Below are 17,693 nucleotides of genomic sequence, written 5' to 3'. Positions count from 1 at the left end.
AGCTGGCAATTCCTTGAACACCTTGAGTCTTCCCTTTTGCCTATGGACCGTCCTTGACGATGATGGACTGGAATTGGTCGTCCTTGATGATGCTAGACTGGAAGAGGTCGTCCTTGATCTGGTTTTTTCCATCTGCAAAATAAACTAAAAGGTGATTAAGTACATATGACATGTTCATTTCAACAAAGCATTTTCCACCTTAAATCATCAACAAGAAGACTTCAAAATAAAGTTCGCTCAAAATCCTTCCCAGGGACGGGCCCTATAAGAATTTTGCCTTGGACCCTTTGGAAGGGTTAGGAGCAAAATTTGCTATTTTGCCCAATTTAGACCTCTTTTCAACATTATCTCACAACTAGCTCTTCGCCTGGCCCAAACAAGGTGAAAATAGGAGTTTCCAAGGATATCGCCCTGGACCCTTTGGAAGGGTCAGGAGCGATTTCCTTGATTTTGCCTCAATTGCCTTATTTTCTACTCCAAATTCCTCTTAAAGGTGAGCACATGCTCGCTTTAGTTCAACAAAGCCTAGGGATTCAACTTTTTAGCTTCTACCAAGGGCAAATTAGGTGATTATAAGGGTCAAGAGCGAAATTCACTTTTTAGGTCAAAATTCACCCTTCTTTCACTCACAATCTCTTCTAAGGCAAATCCACCTTGATCACTAACTTGGCTCAACACCATCCTAGAGGAAAACATGACATTTTGTGAATTTCGCTCTGGACCCTTTGGAAGGGTCAGGAGCGAAATTCACCTTTTAGGCTTAATTTTCAATCTCCTTCACTTCAAATCATCTAGACTCCCTCATTTTGAATCCACTTCTCAACTTGACAACATTTGCTTGATCCTCATAAGGCCTAAAAAGGAAAATTCGCTCAAAAAAACTAGCTTGGGACAGGACCTATCCAGAATTTTGCTCTAGACCCTTTGGAAGGGTCAGGAGCGAAATTCAAATTTTAGCTCAAAATTCACATATTTTTTTTGAGTCAAAATCTTTCCAAGGCAATCCAAAGAGCTTTTCTCACCTAGGTCTAGGCCTAACTTCACTCAAATTTTGGAGAAAAAGATGGTTTTTAGGATTTTCGCTCTGGACCCTTTGGAAGGGTCAGGAGCAAAAATCTTGTTTTAGGCTTCTTCCTCCATCTTTTCAACTTGAATCAACCTCAAAAGCCAAGAAAACACTCCTCCTCACTCATCCAAGCTATAAAAACCCAAGTTTGACTTGATTTTGCAAGGAAAATAGGTGATTGTAGAATTTTCGCTCTGGACCCTTTGGAAGGGTCAGAGCGAAAATCTTGGTTTTGCTCAATTCATTCAAATTCATGGATCACTAGCAACTTGAAGTCACTCCTAAGGACCCCTCCCATCTCAATTCACTTTAGTCTGCAATTGCCTTGGCATAAAATTGGGAAAAAGGTGGTTTTAGTGAAATTTCGCCCTGGACCCTTTGGGAGGATCAAGAGCGAATTTCCATTTCTAGGACAAAATCTCTACCTTTCATCGCTTTCAAACATTCCCATAGGCAACAACATGTCCATTCTTCCTTTCAACATGCCTTGGATATCAAAATTTGGTCAAACAAAGAAGGAAATGAGTTCTATGTAGATTTTCACTCTGGACCCTTTGGAAGGGTCAGGAGCGAAATCCTCACTCTTGGCTAGTTTCTCACTTTCTTTCATCTCATTCTCCTCCAAACTTGATCAATTCAACTTCCTTCTATCGCAATCCAGACAATCCATCATCCAACTGGGTCTAGGCAAGGTCAAACTAGGTTTTTAAGGCCAAAGGAAGGCAAAATGGAAGATTTCGCTCTGGACCCTTTGGAAGGGTCAGGAGCAAAATTCTCTTTTTAGATTGATTTTCATCATCCCAAGGTCTAAAACCTCCTCTCCAAGGAAAATATACATTAAAACCTTCTCAACTTCGCCTCAAAAGTCAAAAAACTTGATCACATCAAGAGTAAAGTGGAGAAAAGGTAGATTTCGCTCTGGACCCTTTGGAAGGGTCATGAGCGAAATTCATGTCTTGGGTCATAATCTTCATCCTTTAATGCTTTCAAACACTTCTTAGGCAAGAACATATCAAAACCTTCACCACATGTCAAAGGAACAAGACTTTTAGTGCAATCAAGGTGAAGAATAGGTGTCTTCTTGGAATTTCGCTCTGGACCCTTTGGAAGGGTCAGGAGCGAAAATCATCCTTGGGCTCAAATCCTGACTTCATTTTCACATTTCTTCACTCCAAATAATTGACCAAGACATTCTACATTGCCCAAAGTCATGAACTAGCTCATTCCCAGGCATTTGTGAAGGCAAAACACTTATTTGGAGTGAAGAAATGTGAAAATGAAGTCAGGAGCGAAATTTGACATTTTGATCTCTCCGTCAGGATTCATTTATGGAATATAACATTTAAGTATAAGAAAGAAGAAAGATATAATGCAAAATCTAGTTTTTGGAGGATTCTTCAATTTTCCAAACTTAGTCAAATTTTAGGATCAGGAAGACATTCCAGACAGTCAAATTTCAGGGCATTTGAAGATCAGGATGACATTCCAAACTTCATCACTCACCAACTTGACCTAGCTCAGACCTTCAAGGATGATACTCACTCACCAAGCAAGACACAATTAGCAACAAGAGCAAAATCAGGCCCTAAGGAAGACTCTCAAAGAAACCTCAATTCTGGGGCCCTGTGGACTCACCCTAGCTCAAGCAGAGCCTGCCATCCTAGTGATCCCCATGGCAACACTCAAAATGCAAAGCTAACAGACAAAACTCTAAAACCTAGAAAGCAAAACCCCACAAAGCGAAAAAAGTAGGGGTCCCCAACAATGGGGCGATGTGTGAATACGTCACAACAGCCAAGAATGACTTCACCCCTATCACATTCGTTGGATTCTCCATGTTGACAATCACTCCTATCTTATCTGGGTCTGTCTTCAGACCTTCTTTACAAACAATGTGGCCGAGAAGCTTCCCTTGCGGTACCATAAACCTGCACTTCTTTGGGTTAAAAGCCCGTCTAGCTTTTCGGCACCTCTCCATACATTCTCCAAGTGCCTTTAGATGGGTGTCCTGATCATTGAAAATCAACTAGTCATCCAAGAATGCCCTGAAATTTCCCATGAACATTTTGTCAAAAATGTGTAAAATTATTCTCTAGAAGGTTGTCGGTGCATTACATAGCCCAAAGGGCATGCAATTGTAGGCGTACACCCCCTCCTCTACCACGAATGTGGTCTTTAGCTTATCTTCTTCTGCAATACTTATCTAATTGTATCCTGAAAACCCATCCAAAAATGTGTATATCTCATGCTCGACTACTTCTTCCAGAATGTTGTCAGTGATAGGGATTGGGAATGGATCTTTGATTGCCCCTGCGTTTAGGTACCTGAAGTCCACGCATATCCTTATCTGATTAGCTTCCTTCTTGAGAGAAATGACTATTGGGGAAACCCAATCACTAGTTTCCACTTTGAATATGATCCCAGCCTCCAACATTTTGTTGATTTCCTCATTCACCTTGGCCGTGTAGTTCTTGTTCATCCTGTACGGTCTCCTCCGTACGGGTTGGGCTCCTGGTATGAGGGTTATGCGATGTATGCACAATTCCAATGGCACCCCCTTCAAGTCCTTGTAGGTCCAAGCAAAGACGTCCTTGTATTCCAGAAATATCCTGAAAGTCGTCGCCTTCAGTACAGGGTTCCAGTCATCCCCTACGAGTATCACCTGCGAGTCCTCGTCCTTGCCTAGATTAACTTTTCCCATACCCCTTTCCTCGTACTTGATGGGTTTGTCTTGTTCAAACTGGTGGGTTGGCGTGTCATCCACCCGTGCCATTCCCTCCTGGTACCTACCATACTCCGGTGGAAATGACTGTTCTTCCTTACCGCCACTTGATTCCCCAATCTCGCATATTTGCAGCATGTGGCACTCCGGGTGGAAGACCTCGTAGTCCTCCATCTGCCAATGGAAGAGTCCAGCCAACGAACTAGTTCTATCTTCGGAGCATCCGTCCAGTTCCAGCACTCCTTCATAGGGTCCCCTCCCTCCTCTGTCTCCTTCGTAACCCCACTCCCATCTATTTGAGTCCTCTGAGTCGGAGTCAGACAACGCAAGCTCTTCACTGACGGACTGATTCCTCCAGTCAATCACATACTTATGACCTTCACTCTCGATTGAGAGCGTGTTCTTCTTCCAGTTATGATTGGCTCTAGCCATGATCAGCCATCCCCTTCCCAAGAGAGCGTCGTACGCTTCTCTCCAGTGGAATGACTACGACGTCCAGAAGGAATTGTTGTGTCCCGATCACCACCTTTTGTGCCATGAGAGCCCCGAGGGGTTTGATATCGTGCTGATCCGCACCGACGAGATGAAATGTTGGTGGCCAGAGGGTAGGCTTGCCCAGACCTCTCCAAGTTTCTTCTGGTAGCACGTTGACTCCAAACCCACCATCCACAATAGTGTTTGTGAGCTTCTATCCCATTATGTCCATCTCCACCACGACAGGTTTCCGTCCAATGCTTACCGTGAGCAGCATAGGCTCCATGGCATCTGTACCAGGTTCCTTCACCGGAGCCATACTATGTGGTTTTGTCATCGTTTGGTGTTCCTAGTCGATGGTAGTGTCATCGGCTGCATTTGTCAGGGCCATCCTCAACTATGGCATGGTCTGTAGAAGGTCGGATACCCGTGCGGGTATAGTGGTCTATAACATCTGCTTAATGATAGTTTTTTCCGGTCCTAACCGGAGTGGGGTACTGGCAGTCGGGTACAAGGCCCTCCGTTCTTCTGCCATCGCCCGCTCAATATCTACCCTGGCTTCCTAGAGTCTTTCCTTCTCCGTGCGAGGGTCAGGATACATGGCTTTCTTGTTTTGCAATCTTGTGATTGCCAGTACGCCTTCCCCTGGTTCTTCTACCTCCAACATATTCACCCCTTTTTGCTTTGGACACTATGTGTCCTCATGATTCCCCGGACTGCACCATTTGCACAGCAAACTTCCTGCGTCATCTCCATTTTGACATTCCCGCACAAAGTGACCCCATTCGTTGCATTTCCGACATTGGATTATGGGTCATCCCTTTGTGTCATATTGAATTCTACTCCTCAGCGTGTTATTATTGGACCTATTGTTACCCTGCCAGTTGTTTCGATACCCTCCAGGAGAGTTTGTTGTCGGCTTCGGAGGTGTCGCTAGCGGTGTGACTTGGTCAGGTTGGGCGTAGAGCACTTGTGTGCTCCGTGCTTTCAAGTTGTACAGGCATTCCTTAATGGAATGTCACATTACTTGGCAGATGTCACAGAAGGCTTTTTCGAGGGCAACTCCCCTTAGTGTGCCCTTTTGTCTTACAATCGGTGCACCATAGTTCCTTTCCTTCCTTGCCACTTTCATTGTCAACCTTTAGTTCTTTCATCATCCTCATCATATCCCTTTGGAGTGCTTGCACGGTTTTGGACTCCCCGTCGCTATCTTCATCCGTACTATCACCATCACTCACCCGGCGCTTCCCTCGAGATGTCTTATTTTCACTCTCAATATCCATCGCGCAGTTGTATGCTTCGTCATACGAGGGCGGAGGAACCACCTTCATCTTCCGTCTGAGAGACGATACCAGTCATTCAACAACCCATCTCTTCTTCAGGCCATTAGTCGGTCGGTTCTCCATCTTGTTGAGCAGTTCCCTCAGCCTTCTATTATATGCCCGCACACTTTCACTTTTTCCCTGCTTGGTATTGTAAATCTCGGCCACAATTTCATTGTCATCCCGTAAGAGTTTGAACTCCTCTTGAAAAGCCTTCTTCAGATTGTTCCAAGACGTTTTATACTGGGCATCTAGGTTTGTATACCAATCAATTGCTACTCCTCACAAAGTGGCTGGAAATGCCTTCAACCAGTAATTCTGGTCGTCCTAGCCATTTACCTCCCAAATGGTCACGCATGTCTTACAATGTCGTACAGGATCCTCCGACCCATCGCCCATGAATTTTGGAAGCTTTTCTTTCTCCGGGGTGTGTACCATTGTTTTTGTCTGTAGGGTTTTATGTAGCGCTTGGAAGTTACTATATGCCTGGAAGGTATTATGTGTCTGGAAGGTACCGTACGCTCTTGACCTGGTTGGACCCCTGTCCGCAGGGCTTTGGTCACCCTCGCTCCTATAGTCCCTCCTTCCCGGGGTTTCTGGATCTGACCCTCCTTATTTGGTTTCCTCTGACAAGGACAAATTCCTGATGCCGGATAATGTTGCTTCAAAAATATTGGCGACCTCTTCGTGCAGGTCTCGTACCACCTCCTCTCCTTGTTCAGAATACTCTGACGGGTTGCTCTGCGACTCGGCTCTAGAGTATTTTTCACTCGACGTCAAGTGTGGGGCTAGGTCGGCAAGATCTTCCTCCGCTACATCTGGAAGTGGCAGGTTCCTAGCGACCTCCGCCAACTCCTTCCACGTACACGACCTTTGTCTCTCCCGACTACGACTCTGACTTCTGCTACGTTTCTCAGGGCTCTTCGAGTCAGCAACTTCCCTTAGCCGTCGTCTCCGCTCAGCCTGTTCTTTTATATGAAGAGATCTCCGTACAGTTCCCTCGTCTACTCCTTCGGTGGCAGTGGTACGTTTGTCTTTGTTTGGCCGTAGGGGCATTAAGTGCCAGAGGTACGGCATCGGCTTGTCTCCCTCTCCTCTTCCTCCCTACGGTTCCGCTCTTCGTACCTTTGGAGTACTTGTTGTCGACGGAGTTCCCATGCAGTTTCCTCCCTTTGGTGTTGAAGTGCAATCAGATTTCTGGCGAGTAACCTTGGAATACTTCCGAGCAGGTCAAAGACAAGAGGGATGACAATGAGTTCACCACGTACCGTACCTTCAGGGACGGCTCTCTCCTGAGCCTCCCTCTGCACGTACTACGTGACCGACACGTCCCACAACTCTACCAAGTTTGCCATCAACTGATCCTCCCGTGCCTCTTCCGCGGTACTTCCTTCGTGTGTGTCACTATCCACGACAATTAATTGTTAGTTGAATGGTCGGCCCATTAATTCCTTCCACATGCTGCCATAGTTATCTCCAAGTTCGTTCAGGCAATGGTGCCAAAATGTTTAGTCCTTAATGTGAGGTTGGTAAACTCACGGATAAAACAAGGATTTCCCACACATACCAACTATTCATGTAACAGAACATTCATATATCAAAGCATAAGTAACAATAACAAACAGCTATACCAGAAGAATGATATCTTTATTGAATTCTCAAGAATATGTCAGTACAATACCATCCTTACCGAGGTTCCATCCGAATCATATATAGACTCGACGGTTGGCCAAGTTGCCAACCGTCACTAACTACCATCTACCCCACGGGAACCTCTCGGCGACTCAAACATAAACATAAACATAACCTTAAACATAATCACCCAACCCAACTACAAACTAACATGTGATATTGACCCCTAACAGCTATGAAATAGTGTGGTTTTTGTGTGTAGGTTTTTGAATAAATGGCAAGTTTGGATGGATCAAAGAGATCAAAGGACCGTTCAAACTAACTTTGGTTGCAACAAAAACATGGTGCATCTTTCGCAACACCTTGTCTCGCTTCACTAACAACTTGTAGCAACTTCACCAACACAATCATCTTCGATGGTAGTGTATACAACTTTAGTGACACCATAAGTTCACTTCAGCAACACTTTAACTTCAGTAGCAATTGGAGCAACTTTAATAGCAAGACATGAAAGACCATTGGCAAAGATAATTTTTGATGATGTGGATCCCAAAGGGCACTTGGCACTTGGCATTGTCTTTAATTCAAATTGACTTCTTTTAAGCCTCCAATGGTCAAAAAAGGTTGCACAATTTTCTTGGTTGGTATTATAATATTACAAGCATTTCATCAAACAATTAGTTATTGTTAAAGCTTCATCATGATTTTTCTCAAAATTAGGAAGCTGATGGAAAATTTTAAATGGCAGCACGTCTTGGATAAAATAGTGAAGCAAGAACACAAAGCCATTATAGTAGGCGGCCAAGCAAAATTCGTGATTGAATTCATTCTCCCAAATCGTGATATGGCATTTAGGGCCATTGAATCAACCCTAAAAATACCTACCTACATACTTGAGGACATGGTAAGAGAATCACAAGAAGGTACTTCTCTACCTGAAATGTGTCCTAAATTGTGAGCAGACGAGAAAATAAAAGCAAGAAAAGGCAAAACCAAGATAGATCAAGAAAAAGAAGACGTTGACAATCTAGAAAAGAGGGATGTGGGAAATAAGGGAAAAACAAATAACTATATAGAGAAGAATATCATCCATCCTTAGAAGTAGGATAGCCCTATGCCATTTTTCTTTATTCAATTATTGTTTAGGGGTTTTAGGCATGTTTGTAAGACTTTGAAGGTAGATTACCATATTAACAATCATGATTTTGTTCTTATTTTTGTCCAGTGTTTGAATGTTGTTTAAGTAATGCTAAAGCTATTAGGTTGGGCAATCTTTCATTGGACCAGCTTGCCTAGATTGCATCAAATAGTATCAAAACAAGGCTTTTTCGCTAGAATGTGTATTGTGAGATCCTAATAGAGTTATTGCAAGTATGAGATTCCTACAATTACAAACAGCTAGGAGAAGAAAACATTGAATAGCATTACAGAGTGCTTAGTTTTCTAAGCAAATATGTAGTGCGAAGTGTCTTGTATGGATTTTGCAATAGAGTGGAGGAGATGTTCGAGCAACTCCACAATGAGCTTCAAAATAAGATAGTTGCTCTAGTAGTTGACCACAAAAAAAAATATTGAGAATGACGGAAGAGATGATAATCATGAAGACAAAATAAACGAGAGGAAACAAGTGCAACCTCTAGATGAAGGAGAAGACCAATTCCAAGGGGATAAATGAAGATTAGTAAAAGGACCAAGATGGGAGACCCTAACTTTTCTAATGCATTGAATTTAGAACTAATTGACTAGATTAGTGAGTTGGAAGAATATTTCAAGTATGGAAATATCCAAGATCCTCAAAGGATGAAGATGGCCCAAACCAAACTCAAGGGGTCATGCAACCCTTTGGTGAAAAGAGTTGAAGAGAGAAAGAGTGATGACTAAGGAAGCGAGAATCGCTTGGTAGAACTAGATGGTTGCAAGGATAAAGGAAAATTTTCATCTTGGAAATAACTAGAGCCAGCAAAGAAGCTCTAAAGCCTTAGACAAAAGGAAATGAGTGTGACAAACTAAATAGAGGAATTCTACAAGGTTGTGATTAAATCAAGACACCATTTAAGGGATAGAGAGAAGGTATCCAAATCTATGAATAGAGTGAGACTCAATATTCAAGACAAGACAGCCATTCTAAGAGTTGATTATGAGGAGGTAATATACCAATTTACTTTGAAAACAGAAGAGAAAGTGTCTAGTGGACAACATAATAATTCAAGAGAAAGAGGAAGGTTCTCTAGGGGAAGAGAAAAGTAGCATTAGAGGGCAAGAAACATATGAAGGAGAAGTGAGCTCTTCTCAAAACAACACTTCTAGTCCAAACATGAAAAGAGAATATCCATCAATAGGAAGCTATGTTACCGGTTCACCCCCTGCCATAACTAGATTCGAGGTCAGTTCATACCTAGTTTGGATTTAGGACCAATTCACAAGGGATTCTATAATGGTGAGCCCAAATGAATGTTGGTTCCTCTTTGTTGAAACTATAACAAACCTAGCGAGAAAATTGTGAGTTCTTTTAAAACCCTACACAAATCACATTTAAAAAAATTCTAAAACCCTGTGTTTCTGGTAACATCCTACAAATGTGAATTGTGTGCCCTTCTCATGACATGCCTAAACTAACTGGTAACAATTGGGTTTTATGTCTAATTGTTTTGTTTAAATGTGAATCGTGTGACCTCATCACATCTAGAACATCAGGAACGCTACTAGTTCATTCCATTATCATTTTTTTTCTAGAGAACCCTAACGGAACAATTTTATATTTTATTTTAGCTATATAGTAAGTTTAATAATAATTTTGAAGAATCACTTGTAACTTTACTAAAACGAACTAGGGCAAGAATATGATGAATATTAATTAAAGATATTAATAATTCATGTTAATTATTTCTTAAATAAATTAATATGATTGTAAATATTAATAAAAATTATATTATATTAATATTTTTATTTTTATTTTTATTTTTGGCAAATTGGTACCTAGGGGGTAGCACCGATAATATTAAACATAAAAAAAAGATACATGAAATCAGCAGTAAAGAGAGAAAACCAAGGTCCTAATGGCCTCAATGACCACTTGGGCTCTCTCCAGTTGCACATCAAGGAACAAGCTCCCATTTCCATTCATCATATATTCATACATTTCCAAATTGTTCCTGCTCAAACCATCCCCAATGGCCAAAATGGTGTCAGCCATGTCTTTGTTCTTGATTATCTCCTCGATCTTGAATGCATTCGCTACAAACCCTTTGAACACATTTGACCTGAGCTTCTTCAATGCCTTGACAACAAGAGCCCTAAGATGTGGAGCCACCAATAGGTTCATTGCTCTCTCTGTGACCTCGTGGTCTCCGATGGTACAGGCAACATTATACACAAAACACTCCAGTAGAACAACGTTATGTGTGTGAAATGATCTTATGCACCACATCTTCCTCTACATCACCACTTATTGCAAACACCTCCTTATGTTGATCCGCACTTGGCGCTCGCTCACAACTGCACTCGCACTCGGGTATTATGATTATCTCCTTCTCATCCATACTGTCTGAAAAAAAACTTGCCATGTTTGTATCTGTGAACAAACCAAGTTGTGTGTCTTCCACCATTGAGGATGGTGTTTTATAACCAAGGGACTCGACATATTGCCGCCAATGAGTCGTTCCAATTCAGACTTAAAGACGATGAGGATTGCCACAATCTTTCATTCCCTCCTTGTGCTCAAAGACATCAAAGATTTTTTGCTTGGTTGTCTATTCAATTTGTCCATCTGTGCCACTCAGTCCTATCCAAGCCTTCGGATCACTACATGTGATTGACTCCTGCTCTTGGTCAATAGTGTGTTTGGATAGAAAATTTGCTTCCATAATTGCCTCTTTATATATGTGTCTTATAGTGTACTCTCCCATATCAAACAATATTACCTGTATGCCATCAAGCCACATCCTCAATTTCCAACTCGGTGTCTTACCAGTGGTTATGGCATGAAGAACGTTTATGGAATCGCCCTCGATGTCTATGTCCTTCAGCCCTTTCTCTTTACATAGTTTAAGACCATTCATCAAGACAGCATACTCAGCATTGTTGTTGGTGTCATTGGCTAGTTTAACAAACCCGCCCCAGACCAATATCTCCCTGTCATTCCTTATTATGAACCCTGCTCCAAACAGGCCTGGATTGCATCATGTCCCCACTTTGAAATAGAATTTAATGGTAAACATTAATAATAAAATTAAAATTTAAAAGAACAAAAATAAAATTAAAATGAAAATATAAAAGAATATAATTAAATAAAATTAAAAATTAATTAAATTAATGAATGGACGAAAGGCATGATTAATGCTAAGCTGTGACTCTCCCAAATATGAGGTATAGAAGGGAGAAGAGAGCCTCATTTGAGAGGAGATAATTTGGGGAATCAGACGTGCAGAACTGACTTAAATAAGAAGTGCAGATCTGATTGTGAAAGGTTGTGTCCCTTTCAAAGGGCAGAAATAATGAAGAGTTGCACTCTTTCAAAGGGTGCTAATGATGAAAGGGTGTGTCTTTTGCCAAAGGACATACATGATGAAGAGAGGTGACCCCTCCCTCTCATTGAGAGATATAAAGGAAAGGAATCAAAGCATCCAGTGAGAACACCATCGATCAGATCAGATCAGAACTGTTATGAAGTTATAGACCATCTCCATACTCAAACAAAGGCATATATAAGGCTGATGCATAGGATGATCTAAAAACAACAAGCACTATACAAAAAGGTGCATTTAATTATTGCAGAGCAGCGATACCATCCAGGCGGAGATCTTATTATACGTCAATGCAGCATTAGCATCTTAGCAAATGGATTGATGAAACGATAAGACTTGTGTATACATTAACAAGCATTATTAATAATCCTTGATCAGGTGTGATAATCAGCAGTAGGTTAATTAGTTAAGGCAAAAGAGATGATATGAGGAGTCACCACCTTTGCAAGGATAGTGACTGTTTGGAAAGACATAACTTTCCATGCAAATCGAGGGTTTATATACAGCATAACAACCACTCAAAGGAAAGGCATTGAACAATGCTGGAAGAGGTGAACATAATAAAGAGATTGAATCTGCAACTATTGTTAAGATAAGACTATATTCTGGTATGAAGTTCTGTGCATATTTTTGATAATTTTCTCTGCATACTATTATTGATAGAAGATCATTGTCATGATCATTCACTGCATGTATTCTTCAATCTGCTCATTTCTGACTCATATTGTGTGATCTATTATGATCAATATGATGGTATAATAATGTTAAACTAAGGGAGCTTGTAACCCCTACAAGACTTATAAATTGTAAACTCATTGCTTAATGTACGTGGGACCCTCTTAGGTACACCACTCCATAGTGGATGCCTAACCCCTGCCACATGGAGCCAAGAGGGATGAAGCATCTGCTCTTGGGCTTAAGAGAGGAGGTGGTTGTGATGAGGGGGAACGGCGATAGGACACCTCACTGGGTACGCCACTCCATGATGGATGCTTAACACCTGCCGCATGGAGCCAAGAGGGATGTAGCATCCAGTCTTGGGCCTAAGGTGGAGGGTCTCTTGGACACCCTATCCAACTAGCCTACCCTAATACGCTAAAGAAATTGGATAATAAAGAATGGCAACTAACCTACAATCTGATTTTATGTACCAAATATGATACTAATGGTACTTAATACATTAAAAGTTTATATCACTCAGTCTAATTCATTAGCATATATTTCAGTTTCTAAGTATTACTTCATATATGTTCTCTAATTTTGTGTTGCAGGAAAACAGCATACGAAGGTACTCCCATAAACTTAATTACCTATTTTAGATTTGGGTAAATTTAGGCTAATTTAAAGTATAACTAATTAGGGGACATTAAAGATTGCCCCGCACTACACCGTCAAAGTTTAACTTTAAACGGCCACTTGGGGGAAGACACCACCTGGCATCCCTTTGGTCATTTCGATTCATTATTGTGTCTCCCATCGGGGGAATTAAGTGTGGCCATACTTTTGATACTCAATTGTCCCAAGATGCAAATGTATGGATGTTTCTGTCCACCACCTTTGCATTGGTATGTTCACAAACAGAAATCTCAATTTTATTTAAAACTGAGGTAAATTATATTAATATTAACATATATTATTTGTATATTAATATAACATATTTATACATATTATTTAAATATATATTAATATTACATGTACATATGGACAAACCCAAAACAAACCCAACCTCAATTTTTTTTGAATGAACCCAAACCCAAACCAGTACCAAGACCGGTATCTTAGATAGGAAGAGACTACAATGGTAGAGGAAGAGGTAGAGGATTCATGTGCTTATAGACATGAAGAATCAACTCATTGAGCATTTGAGTGCTCAAAAGCACATAAGTGGTGCTAGGAATCATATTGCTCAAGTAGATGAAGCGTGTAACTTCACCAAAACACACAAAAGAACTGAAGCATGGAAAAGCATGTAGTGATGTGTATCCTAGAGGACACCTAGCATTGTCTTCTATTCAACTCGGCTTCTTTTAAGCCTCTAACTATCAAAACGGGACACACAATTTTCTTGAAATTATTTCCCTACAAGCATTTTGTCAAATACATGGCAATCGTTAAAGCTTCATCATGATTTTGCCCATAATTAGGCAAAAAAAGATCAAGAGATTTAAACAGCGGCACATTTAGATCAAATGGTCCAACAAGAACAAAGAGGTGTTATAGTAGTTGGCCAAGCAGAGTTAATGATTGAATTTATTGTCCCAAATTGTGATGTGGCATTTAGGGCCAAAGAATTGACCCCCAAAATACCTGCAGACTCAAGGATGAGGAAAAAGAAACACAGGCAAGTCATTCTTGATCTGAAACGTGTCCTATATCCAAATCAGAGGTAGAAGGGAATATTCAGGCGAGAAAAAGGTGAAATGTCAGGGTAGGCCAAGAAAAGAAGAAGATGACCATCTGGAGCACAGAGATGGAAAAATGAGGAAAAACGGAGTATAACCAAAAGGAGGAGTATATCATCCATATTTGCATGAAGACCAATTTTATGCCAATTTTCTGTATTCTGTTACAATTTAGGGTTTTCTCAGCATGTCTATAAAACTTTGAAGGCAGATTACCATATAAGCACAAGTGATTTGTTATAGTTTCTCTCTGGTGTTTGAATATTATCTTTGAAATGTTTAGGCCACTAGGTTAGGCAGTCTTCCATTGAACACCTTGCCTAGATTGGATCATTATATATGTCATTGAAAAAATACGTCTTTACTCTTTTGTAAACAGAATGCAATGGCATCACTAATGATATTTTTACAGCTCTCTGTTGACCTGTTACTCCCATATTGCCAGCTCAAGTGGGCTCAGTTCATAGTAAAACGAAGGATGAACTATCTCAACTAAATAAAATTACTTGAAAAAAACATAGCCTTTAAACATGGACTCAGGAAAAACTCTGGCAGACCACAAATTTTAAATCTGACTCAAGACTAAGAAAAAGCTCGGCGGTCAAAAAATTTGTTCAGCTCCAACTGAGGACTGAGCAAAAACCTTCAAAAGAAGGGGGCAACTAAAAATATATGCAAATTCATAAATTAAATTTAATTCACACAAAAAAAAATTATTAAAAAGAGTATAAATAAAATAGGAAAATTGTTGAAAACTCATCCAAATTCATAGGAAAGAAAAATAAATTTTAAAAAGGAAAAACAATTTATACTGGCTGACGTGTATTTGGTACAAACTAGTGATCACGCAAATCTACTAGTCATTTCTGGCTAATGATTACTCGCAAGTGTAGCGACTTCCTATAATTTTTAGAACCATGGAAAAAATATTTAAGGAACATTAATAGGTAGTGTAAATATAAATAGTACCATGTAATATTTACTTCTCTTGTTCCAAACAAGCTTTCGAAAATAATTTTTTTATTCTGTTTTTCAAACAACAGTAGAATGTTTTCATGAGAAAATTCTATTTTGGACTATTTTCAGTGAAATTTTTCACAGATTAACTAATTGAAAAAAAAAGCTCATTACGCCATCCAATTTAATAATTAGCAGCCACTAGCACTCATTTTCAGTTTGCACATTCCCAATCGGCAAATGATCCGGGCACTGTTTCAATGTCAATCTTATGGAATGCAAGGGAAAAAAAAAGGCAAAGTGATCATGTTTACCTAATTTCCTTATTATTTTTTCTAGTTCGAACAAAGTTAGATCAAGGGTCCTTAAAAATTTAAATATCTCGAGACTTGCAGTCATTCCTCGGCTTATCTCGAGACTGGCTGTCATTCCTCGGCATAGACCGTGACGCTATTGCTCAGGCTACAAAGTTCACCAGATTTAAAGCTAGAGATAGTTCAATAAGCACGATTTGATTGATGTATCACAGTATTTAAAGCTACAGAAAGTTCAATAGCAATGCTAACTCAACATTCAAAGTTCGCCGGATTTAATCTAATTGTAGGTCATGGGAATATTCATGCACGATTTGGTTGAAATTTCAACATTATTTAAACCTAGGCAAAGTTATATACCAATGCTAGTTTAATTCAAATACCCTGATTCCAAACAAAAACATTGGATAAAATTAAGGGAAAAAATTAAAGGCAGCGAAAAAATTACATTACGAGAAATTTCGTCGGCTGCCTGGGCTGCAGCCTTTTGGAGCTCTGACAGGACGGAGAAACCCCATCCTCCCCATCCTTTGGACGGGGCAGGGGCAGGTCCCTCGTTGGCTGAAGATGAATCTGCCATGTCGCCGGATCGGGTCCTTTGTACACCACAATGGTATGTTTTCTTGCAATTAATCTGCTAGCTATCTGATCCCTAGAAACAAGGAGCTACCATATCATGCTCTGTGGACGTATCATTATTCACTTGGCATGGCATTTAATACCGTGCTGTATCGTTTTTTTCTTGGAACTATTAAAGATATTTGCCAGGACCGTGGAGTGAGATCTAAGGGTTAGAAATGGCAAAATTTAATGTGTAAGACGTACAAAAGAGTCTAAACAACCGCTGGCTGAAAAAGAAGCGATGGCATTCATCCAAACTAAAAATTGAAAAATATTCACGATACCTTTGAGGGACGCGTCTATTCCGGTTCTAAAACCGCAGTCCGGTTCTACTCATTACCTATATCCCTAATAATTATTAGTATATTACTACTTCTAATTATGTAGAGAGGTGTATTATTTTCATATAACGAATTGAAGAATGTTCATAAATAAAAATTCTCTTATAAAATTGACGTTTGTCTATAACTATTTGCTTTTAATTTTTTTAATTTTAATAATACAAGTTTTGTATAATGTCAGTTTTCAATTATTGTCATTATATCACTTCTATAACTGCAAATGGTTGCCTTGAATTGAATTACATTGAATTAAATTGAATTTTCATGTTTTGGACGAGGGTTTCAAGAAAAGAAAATTACATGTAGTTTGGGATCATTTTAATTGTAGGGTTTTCCTAATCGTTGGCCATGAGACATGACTCCCTCTGCCATGAGACCCTGATCGGATGATGGATTCATTTTAGTTGATCTTCATGTTGATAAGTGTTGATTTGAGCACCTAGGGTTTGGTGCATTGTTGAGCATAAGTATTGCAAATTTTAGGGTAGAAGAAATTCATAGACAAATGGGGTTGATGAGCATTTAATATCCCTAATTTAAGCCTCCTTAACACCTTCATTTATGTTGTTCTTGGAGACTTCAAACCTAACTGCATTTTGGTTGCCAATGATATTCCAAGAAAGCATCAAAAGTATGTGTTTGAATTCTTATTCTTAGACCGCATTGTGTAAGTTTATTCAGAAATTAAATCTGCTATAAATTATTTGTAATTTTTTAGCATTACTTTGCAATTTATACTTGAAAGTTAATGTCAAAATCTTGTTGGTTTATCAATTGATTTATCTTTGTTATAGCACAGTTCAATATTTATGATTTAGTTCTCAGATATGACACATTTGCTAAAAACCCTTGCAAAATTGGACTCTTAAACCTACAAATACAATTTCCTCATTTTATTTTATTGTCAATCTGCAAATAAAAAATAATTTAGGAGATTTGTAGTTTCCTTGTGATGATAATCTTGCTGAGAATTGTGCTAATGGTGATTGTTATGGCATTTTGTTAGATTATTTTCATCTTGCAAATATTATTGTAAAATACAGTCGAACACTAGTCTATTTAAAACTTAAAAATTTAGAGAGATTTGTGGATAGAATATTAATATTTTAGTATAGTATTAGGTTCGATGAGAATTTTTGTTGGCTAGCTTATTGCCTTCAGCTCTAATGTCCATTGTAACTTTGTAATATTTTGTAAACCTGGATTCTTCTTCTCTACACTTATGGTGACAAAGTGAATTGATTTTTTTTCGGGGGCGTCATGATTATGTGCCATACCAGAGGGGTGCCATGATTGATCGCAAATTATGTGAGGGGTAA

The 17,693-nt window shown here is 39.6% G+C and overlaps 1 protein-coding gene across 2 annotated transcripts in view; it reads right to left on the bottom strand.

Moving 5' to 3' along the window:
- LOC131050105 (uncharacterized) overlaps positions 1 to 16,293 on the bottom strand; it is a 66,306-nt gene extending 50,013 nt beyond the window's left edge. The window contains exon 1 of one of the 2 annotated variants that reach the window (XM_057984256.2): positions 15,861 to 16,293. In XM_057984256.2, coding sequence (XP_057840239.2) covers positions 15,861 to 15,992 — 132 coding nt within the window. In that variant the 5' untranslated portion in view covers positions 15,993 to 16,293. The remainder of the gene's footprint in view (positions 1 to 15,860) is intronic. The other variant, XM_057984255.2, reaches the window with a different exon arrangement.
- Positions 16,294 to 17,693: the final 1,400 nt, after the last annotated feature.

Source organism: Cryptomeria japonica, chromosome 9, assembly GCF_030272615.1.
Source record: "Cryptomeria japonica chromosome 9, Sugi_1.0, whole genome shotgun sequence".
Lineage (NCBI taxonomy): Eukaryota > Viridiplantae > Streptophyta > Pinopsida > Cupressales > Cupressaceae > Cryptomeria > Cryptomeria japonica.
This window is presented reverse-complemented; position numbering and strand designations above follow the sequence as displayed.